The sequence below is a fragment of the Nannospalax galili genome, unplaced genomic scaffold (genome assembly GCF_000622305.1).
Source record: "Nannospalax galili isolate Female #2095 unplaced genomic scaffold, S.galili_v1.0 scaffold12016, whole genome shotgun sequence".
Classification (NCBI taxonomy): domain Eukaryota; kingdom Metazoa; phylum Chordata; class Mammalia; order Rodentia; family Spalacidae; genus Nannospalax; species Nannospalax galili.
Genome location: NW_008337424.1, coordinates 24,667 through 33,765, shown reverse-complemented (window position 1 = coordinate 33,765; position 9,099 = coordinate 24,667). Strand labels below are relative to the sequence as shown.

At 41.9% G+C, this 9,099-nt stretch overlaps 2 protein-coding genes across 3 annotated transcripts in view; both read left to right on the top strand.

Moving 5' to 3' along the window:
* Positions 1–1,539: 1,539 nt before the first annotated feature.
* Positions 1,540–8,738, top strand: LOC103733698 (multidrug and toxin extrusion protein 1; the record flags this gene model as incomplete). 2 transcript variants are annotated; one of them, XM_008832586.1, is given in 3 exon segments in its annotated part: positions 1,540–1,634; positions 2,477–2,555; positions 8,323–8,738. In XM_008832586.1, coding segments are annotated over 3 exon segments (410 nt in total), but the record flags the coding sequence as incomplete, so codon positions are not given.
* Positions 8,739–8,785: 47 nt separating this feature from the next.
* LOC115070262 (multidrug and toxin extrusion protein 2-like) overlaps positions 8,786–9,099 on the top strand; it is an 11,603-nt gene continuing 11,289 nt past the window's right edge. The window contains exon 1 of the mRNA XM_029563326.1: positions 8,786–8,791. Coding sequence (XP_029419186.1) covers positions 8,786–8,791 — 6 coding nt within the window. The remainder of the gene's footprint in view (positions 8,792–9,099) is intronic.

Here is a 9,099-nt window from a genome sequence, read left to right as displayed (position 1 = left end):
TCTCTTGGCTGTAGAGTTTTTGCTTCTGTTGCCAGCTTACTGTTGACAAGAGCCCTTATTATCTGTGGTTCCCCATTTATTAGATAGACTCAGCATAGCACATTGAGATCCGCAAGGCTTTTTCCAACCCCCCCAACTTCTTCCTTGTGTGCTTTTCAATCCTTTCTACAGCCCTGGAAGCTCCAGGCAAATTCGGTGCCCAAACAAAGTTAGGTCTTAACGCCGAGCAGACATCTCTGGGGGAGATTTTTGTGACTGGTGCTTTCTACATATCCTCCCCCACCACTATTCAAATAACTCCATATGGATATAAAGTGGGATCAGGGTTTTACAAGCAGAATTTTGGAACACAGACATTGATTTTTATTTGTATTTGTGGGTTTTTTTGTTTTTGCTTTTAGATATGTTCCTAGTTGGCCTGGAACTTGTTATATAGATCAGGCTGGCCTCGAACTCACAGAGATCCATTTGCCTCTGCCCACAAAGTGCTAGGATTAAGATGTGTGCCACCACACCCAGCAGACATTGATTTTTAAAATGTTCCCCTCTGATGAGGCATAGCTCTGTGGCAGAGTGCATGCTGGGCATATGTGAGGTCTGGAGTCCCATCTCCAGCAGTTTGTTTGTTTCTTTTAGAAGTCTAAACAGGAATGCACATAAGTTTTAGGGATGTTTTTCATGAAAATTTTCTCTACTTTACTAATTTTCAGTTGAAAACCATGAAAAATAATTTCCAAACCAGAGACTTCTAGTAGAAACATTCAAATTAAAAATGAAATATTTAAATTCATTTATTGGCTGTAATAATTTTTTTAAAATGTTGTTTTGGATGGCAAGATTTCTGGCTCAGCAGGTAGAGTGTTTGCCAGGTAACTGTGAGGACTAGAGTTTGGATCCTTAGAGCCCAGGTAAAAGAAGGGTGGGCATGGCAGCCCACCTGTAATCCCAGTGCACAGAGGTGGAGACAGGATTCTCAGAGCAAGCTGGCCAGCCAGACTAGCCAAAAGAGCAAGCTCAGGGTGAGAGGGACCCTGCCTCCGTGTATAGGGTAAAGAACAATCGAGGAAGACACCTGGCATCAACCTCAGGCCTCCACAAGTTCAGCATAGACTTGCTCATGCACCCCCCCCCAGGTGCTCCCACACACATGCAAACACCTACCACACACACCCATACCTGTGTACAAAAAATTAATCCCCTATCTTGAGCAGACATTGTCTTGCTGGAGAAACTTTCATTCTTTATAACTGGCATTTCTCTTAATATCAAATTATTATAAGCAAAAAGGCCAAAAATAGCTTCCTAGACCAGAGCTTCCTAGCTCTGACATTGTAAATCATAGGAGGTAGCCTCAAGGTGTGCTGGGCCTTCTGGAACCTTCTGGAAACCTGAGAGGGAGAGCAGGATGAAGGTCTCTAAGCCACCATAGGCTTTACCTCAGTCTTAAAAGCTGATGTAGAGGCCCAGGGAAGTGTTAGGAGCCAGTTGTTTGCAGGGCAGAGTTTCCACACACTAACCTGTCAACATCCTCCCATGCAGGTCTGTGGGCAGGAATCATCATCTGCTCCTTCTCTCAGGCTGTGTGCTTCCTCGCTTTTATCTTGAGACTCAATTGGAAACAGGCCTGCCAACAGGTAACTGCTGACTGTCCCCTGCCGTGTCTTAGAAATGAAATCAGATCTGATGCAATGTGCATCCTTTGACTTTGGAAGGCTGTTTTCTTATGTTGTTTTTATGCTTTTGGTTGTGTTGCTTTGGTTTGTTTTGTTTTAGCTGGATTTTCAGGTGTGAAGGGCCACATGACTCCAGCTCTGTCCATTCTGCTTTTTTTATTCATTGAATAGAAAAATGCAGGATGCCATTTCTTGAGAAATGGCTTTTGAGACTGAAAAGCCAATTTCAGGATAAGAGTTGGAACTGGAGAGAATTTCTCCAAATTCATCCTAATAATTTTTTTTTTGTTGTTTTGGTCTTTTTGAGACAGGGTCTCCCTGTAGCCCCAGCTGGCCTGGAACTCACTATGTAGACCAGACTGGCCTTACTCACAGAGATCCACTGGGACTAAAGGCGTGTGCCACCACACCCTGCCAATTTTTTAAAAAACAAAACAAAACAAAATATTTGTCTAAGATGATGTGTGCTTCCTTGTCTTCATCCTCCCAGGGTCAGTGTAAGGTCTGGAAATAGGAGACAGCAAAAGGAACTCAAGTAAGAAGATGAAGGCCGAGTTCTTAGTGATCTTGGTCCATCTTCACCCTCACACTGGTCTGCTTCTCCTCTGCTCTCGGGAACCCGTTTCAGAGGGTTCTGTAATGACCTAGAGAGAGTACGTGGAAAAGGATTCCACAGTGATCTAAAGAAGCTCTGATTTTGTATGCTTGTTAAGGGGCATGGCTGTTCCTAGACTGGGTGGCCATACAAAACCTTAGCCACACTACCTCTGACGTCTGGACTTACTTTGAGTTTCACCTTCTAGGCTCAAGTACATGCCAATTTGAAGGTAAACGTGGCACTGAATGGAAATCCTGCTGCTTCTCAGGAGCCAGTTCACCCAGGTGTGCTCCAACTCTCTCAGCTCCGGGACAGGCATGGCTATGTAAGACAGGAGGGGCCATTTGTGGGGCACAGTTAAATTGGCTGCTGTGAGCTCTCATTGAAATAGGGCACTAATGTTTCAGAAACAAATGATAAAGTCAGGTCCCTGCCACTTTGAGATAACCTGACTTAAAGTATGCTTGCTTCATTTCCACACATTAATGTACGGTTTCAATAATTAAAAGCTTCCCGGACTGTCTCCTAATCTGTGGTACTTCTGCAAGCATTCTAAAGTATTTTATTTCGTTTTTTAAGTGTAAATTTTTTGATTCACATTTAATAATTGTGTTTATTTACAGGGCACCGTGTGATATCTCAAGCACATGTACAAAAACATGTAGCTAGAGTAAGAACACGGGCAGGCGCATCACCTCGCACATGTCTCTTTTCTGTGTGTGTTGCACTTCCAACACTTCTTGCACTTGGTAGCCCTGTGCAAGGAAGGAAGATCTTGGAAGCTGGCATTTGCATGTTTGTTCTAATGGGGTCCCTGGCATTCATTAGGCACCAGGAAAGCTGGGTGTTGTCTGACCTTTACTTCTGGTGAATATTATACAAATAAATTATGTTGGGTTGATTTTCTGCCAATTTAGTAATTCTTCCAAATTCCCATTTCTTTGAGCAGTTAGTTACAGTAATCTTTTGCTCCTGTGAGAGAGGTAAACTGGCTTCCTTCTATCCATCTGCAGTCTATGGCTAGGCTATGAATTAAACTGGCTCAAGACAGATAAACAGGAGAAAAACAGTACTTAGTTACATCTGTAGGCATGGGAGTCCCACAAGACATGAGACTTGAAGAAGGAACAGATGATTGATGTTTACAGAAGCATCTAGAACTACAGAATCTCATGTCTTGTCTGACCTTTACTTCTGGTGAATATTATACAAATAAATTATGTTGGGTTGATTTTCTGCCAATTTAGTAATTCTTCCAAATTCCCAGTTCTTTGAGCAGTTAGTTACAGTAATCTTTTGCTCCTGTGAGAGAGGTAAAGTGGCTTCCTTCTATCCATCTGCAGTCTATGGCTAGGCTATGAATTAAACTGGCTCAAGACAGATAAACAGGAGAAAAACAGTACTTAGTTACATCTGTAGGCATGGGAGTCCCACAAGACATGAGATTGAAGAAGGAACAGATGATTGATGCTTACAGAAGCATCTAGAACTACAGAAGGGAATAGCAGTGTGGGTCTCCTGAGGGTTGTGGCTGTAGTAGTTATAGGAGGAGAAGGGAGGAAATGGTGGTCTCGTTACAAAAAAATCTCTCTGGTATTAGTTATCAGGAGTGGCCACTTCCTGAACCAAATGCTTTTTCTAATGTAGACTTTCTTTGTAGGGTATAAATGTCCTTTACAAAAAGGTGGCTTTTCAGAGCTCCCACTCTGTCAGGAGTTTCTTAGAATAAGTATCTTAAAAATGCCCAAGAATACTGTATTTGGATGGCATATTCTGGTATCCTGCAGTCACATTTGGGCCCACATGTCCTGGGCCCCAACACTCCCCTTACAATGTAACCCTTTGGGTTTCCTAGAAAACTGAATGGCTGCCAGTGGCCAATTCTGTTCTCTATTTTCGCTCCTGTGCATCTGTATCTTTGAACATTGTTTAAGAACTCACTTGAAGTTGGACCCAACTTGAAGTTGGACTCTCTATGGCTCTTGTTTGACACTGACCAGGCACAGCAAACAATCAATCTAGGGCAATTTCAGAGGTTGCACTTCCGGGACCACTTCATTGATCTGAAGGTATAAAGCTGCTAGTGTGAGGCTGGCCTATTTCTGGAGCATTTTAAAATCCTGTATGCAGCCCTACAGGGCTTCAAAGCCAGGCACAGGGCATTTTACGTTGGCCCACTCTTACCAGGTGCTGCTCAGCCTCTGAAGAACATGTCCCATATACAGAACTGTCAGAGCAAAAGCAGCCACAGAGGCTGGGCTCACCCTCCAGCCTTTCAGCTTCCTCAGGATTTTGCATTGGGAACTCTTCATGCCATTAGTTCTCTGATACCTTCAAGATGATCTTTTTAATTTTTTTTTATCCAGGCTCTTACAGTTTTCTTGAGAGGAAGGGCTAGTTTGTAAAATTTGAATATAGATACTTGTGTCACCTTGCTGTTGTGAGGATTGAGTGTTAAGAACTGCCTGACACAGGCTAAGCATCTTGTAGATGTGAACTTATAGTTTAATTTTTTAAAGTTTGTTTTTGTTTCTTTGAGACATGACCTAATGTAGCCCAGGCTGGCCTTGAATTAGCACTGTAGCTGAGGATGACCTTGACATTCTGATCTTGCTTCTACCTCCCAGGTGCTGGGATTATAAGTGTGTGCCACCACCCCCAGCTGAATCAGTATTGTTATGGCCCAACTTATTTTGGCAGAACTCTGAGGGCATTGTAACAATCTCACTACAGGCTGAGCACCCTAATCTGAAATATTCTGATGTTCACAACATGGGACTATGAAATACTTCTGATTCCAAGATTTCAGATAAGGCATATTCAACCACTCATGCATTTTCTTATGCCTTTTCAGAAGGCCAGTACCAACCTTATTCCTGCACTGATAGGTAGTCTGCCTTTATTTTTCTCTTGGAAAGTTTTTAGGGTATTTTCCTGTTATCATTATTGTTATTCCAAAATGCCATAAGACTTGAGTCATGTGAGTCTTTATTTTGCTTGGTATTTAGTAGATCCTTGGATTAAAGAATCTCATCTTCAGTTCTGTGCATGCCTTAAATACTTCTTAGTTTATTTCCCCCTCCATTTGCTTTGTTTTCTTTCTAAAATGCTTTTCTTAAAAAATGTTTTATTATTTTTATGTGTATGAGTGTATTGCCTGCATGTATGTGAGCGCACCCATGTCCTGCAGTGCCGCAGAGGTCAGAAGAGGGCATTGGATTCCCCTGGAACTGGAGTTAAGGATGGTTTGTAGCTGCCATGTGGGTGCTGGGAATAGAATCCAGGTCCTCTGCAAGAGCAGTCAGTGCTCTCAACCGCTGAGCCATCTCTCCAGCCCCCTAAAATGTTTTTTGGATGAGTTTTGACCACTTAAAAAGTTCCCTTATGAATCTTACTGTAGAAATCTCCCCAGAGACCCATACTGACAAGAGTAGTTTATGGCGGGAATAGAGGCACTCAGAGATACTGGCCAAAGACCTGGGGCTGTTAGGGTCAGAAGTCTGGGCTCCAACAGTCCTAATAACCTAGGCTCAGTCACCTGTCATCAGTCAACCAATTAAACAGACAAGTAATAGTGAGAAGCAGAGAAAAGAGACTTATTCAATGTGGCCACATTGCAAAGAGGAACTAATAGAGGTCCAGTGTCTCCTTTCCTCCAAAGTCCATCTTCATGATCCTAATAGTAGTTTTAGGTTTAAACAGAGGACAAAGGTGTATGTAGTTATGCAATCCTGGACAGTATGTTCCTGCTCATCACTGATCCCCCCTCCCCATTTTCTCCACTCCAGTCTTTCCTGAAAGATTGTCAGATTTGTGTGCATTCTCTTTCTAGGAGACAAGTTCTCCCTCTGGCTGGCACCAGGATTCAGCCTTTTCCTTTTCTCAGCATGAGATCTCTGGAGAAATTCCAGTTAGAAATGGGTCTGGGGTCCCAAGAAAATAACCCCATAATCCAAAGCATTTCAGCAAGGCAAAAAGTTTGACTTTTGCAGAAGGGTGTTGAAACAGTTCTTACCTCAAAGAATAAAGAGATGATTTATTCTAGTGCCAGATATGAGTTCCTGGCCCAGGAACACAGATTTAGGTTTCCCAAAATACCATGTTCCAATTAACTAGCAATTTCATGAATTGTTTATAGTAACAGAAGAAAGTCATAAATCAACATACTTTCAAATATATTGATGGGTACATTCAGTAGGCAAGTCATATCAAAGTGGGAAGAATTCTGCTATAGGCTTCAGATGCTATCTGATACATTCTTAACCTTTTAGTTGGTGGAGGCTAGTGCTTTATTAAGTTAATACATTTCAAAAGGTTTTTTGTTTTTGTTTTTGTTTTTTAATCTGTTAGTCACAGGTTGTTAAGTCAGAAACAGAGATGGGCAAGGAGTGGCTATTTAGGGACTAAAGATGTCCCAAAATAAATTATAAATAAGGTCTGGATTAGCAACATTCCAAACTGAGTCATTGATGTGCTAACCAATTGATCAGACTTACAGGAAGTTCAATCCAAGATGCAAGTTTTTTCTGGGAACTTTTTATTCATAAGGGTGTCAAGCTACTCTGAGTTCAGCAAGCACACCTTGTTAAAATGGCCTCTCCTTTTTATACCTAACAACAGAGAGCTTAGCTGTCCCTCATTAGTCAAGGTTCAACCATACAAACCTAAAATAAACCCCATCTAATTTAAAGGAAAAGGAGGCATTTTAGTAAGAATCTTTAAATTTTAGAAACATGGGTTTTCAGCATGTAGTCAGAGTCATAAAAGTGTGTGTGGGGTGTGCGGGTGAAAATACAAACTTTAATACTACAAGTTACAATTGACATACTAAGAAGCAAATAATATTGGGGGGGCTGGAGAGATGGTTCAGTGGTTAAGAGCACTGGCTGCTCTTGTAGAGGACCCGGGTTTGGTTCCCAGCACCCACATGGCAACTAACAACCATCCATAACTCCAGTTCCAGAGGATCTGACACCCTCTTCTTACCTCTGAGGGCACTGCACAACATGGGTGCATTTACATACATGCAAGCAATACATAAATTAATAAAAAATTTAAAAAGAAGTAAATAATATCAAGGTAGATACTAGTTCTATAACAAGGCTACTGAAAAGAAAAACAAGAATACTGTTTTAAATTTTTTTGACAGAAAGAATTTCATTTCTTACATTCATTTTTATACCTTAGCAAAAAATGGAGCAGGTATCAGCAAAAGGTACCAATTGAGAGCAGGATGTGACTTTGAATACCATATCCATTTTGACCTTAGACAAATGTGAGCCTGTGTTTCAGTTTAGGATTCACAGTCTCTGAGAGCCCACAGGCCCCCTGCTGGGAAGAGCAAACTGGAGATAAAGAAAATGCAGATTGTGGTTGACTCTTGAGTCTCTTACATGGTAACCATAAAACTCCCTTTGAAAGACAAGGCAGTCCAGTACATTTCATTTCTCTTCCTCACAATTCCACTTTCTTGGGATGGGCTGTTCCTTCTCTCAAGTATAAAGTCAATAGGTATGCTCTCAGGAGATAAGCATGCACTGCGAATAACTCCACAGCAGTACAAAACTGCCACCTGTCACAATCAACAAAAACCAGGAATCAGATCTTTAAATTGTGCTTCATTCAGAGAGCTGGCAATCTGGAAACTCTGAGAGAAAGCCGCCTGCCTTCCCCTTCTCTCATAAGCATATTTATGGACAGCTGGAAGAAAGGCAGAAGTCATTCCAGAGTTTAGTCTTGTCCCCCCACCAGGTGCTTGGCTTTGTCTCTGACTTTTCTCAGCCAGTCCTAGTCTGAACCACATACACAAACAACTTGAAGGAACATTAACAGTCCTTTAAAGGGACAGCAGCACCAGCCCTTACAGCGAGATAGGACCTTGCCCTTAAAGTTCTGGTCTGACAGCTAACAACAATTTCATTATTCATTGTAGTAACTATTTCTTGACTTAACTTTTCCTAACAATTATAACAAATATGTGCCACCATTTATACAGATGAAAACAAATCTTTTCAAGTTGCTAATGAAGATCTTTTGCCCCCACCCCCACAGTGGGTCCTGAAAACCATGGAGAAATTTTGATGAGCAATCTTGAAAAAAAAGATGAGACTCACTTGGACCAGCAGATGCAACAGCAACAACAGCAACAACCTGAGCCTGTCCATCCAAAGGATAGCAGCAAATTGTCTGGGAAACAGTTGGTGCTGCGACGAGGACTCCTGCTCCTGGGAGTTGTTTTAGCCTTGGTGGTGGGAATTTTAGTTAAAGTCTATGTCAGAACTGAGTGATGTGGAAGAGTCAGATCAAACGATACAGACACTCCTTGATTTCAGGGACAACTCCTGACAAATCCATCCCAAGTTGAAAATAACCATGTCAGGGTTGGGAGTGTAGCTCAGTGGTAGATCACATGCTTAGCATGTTCAGGGCTATCTAACAAGCACACACACACACACACACACACACACACACACGAGAAAGAGAAGAGAAATACAGAGCATGTGTGAATGGACAAATGCATGTAATAAAATTAACCTACCAAATACCAGTGTTAGCAACACTGTACCCTATAGAATGTTAACTGTTCATCCCTGGGATTGTGGGGCTACCTGGGGGCTGTGACTTGCTGCCACTACCCTGCATCTCCAAAGGATGAGATGACACATTGCTAGCCTGGGAAAAGTTCGCAGTTCAAAATAGTTCCTCCTGAATGCATGTCACTTTTGCACCATTGTAAAGTTGAGTCCTTGGAAATTGAGCCACTGTAAATGGGGGACCATCTGTGACTTTGAAGTTACAGTTTATAGGCCTGGCAGTGGCTAGTCTTTT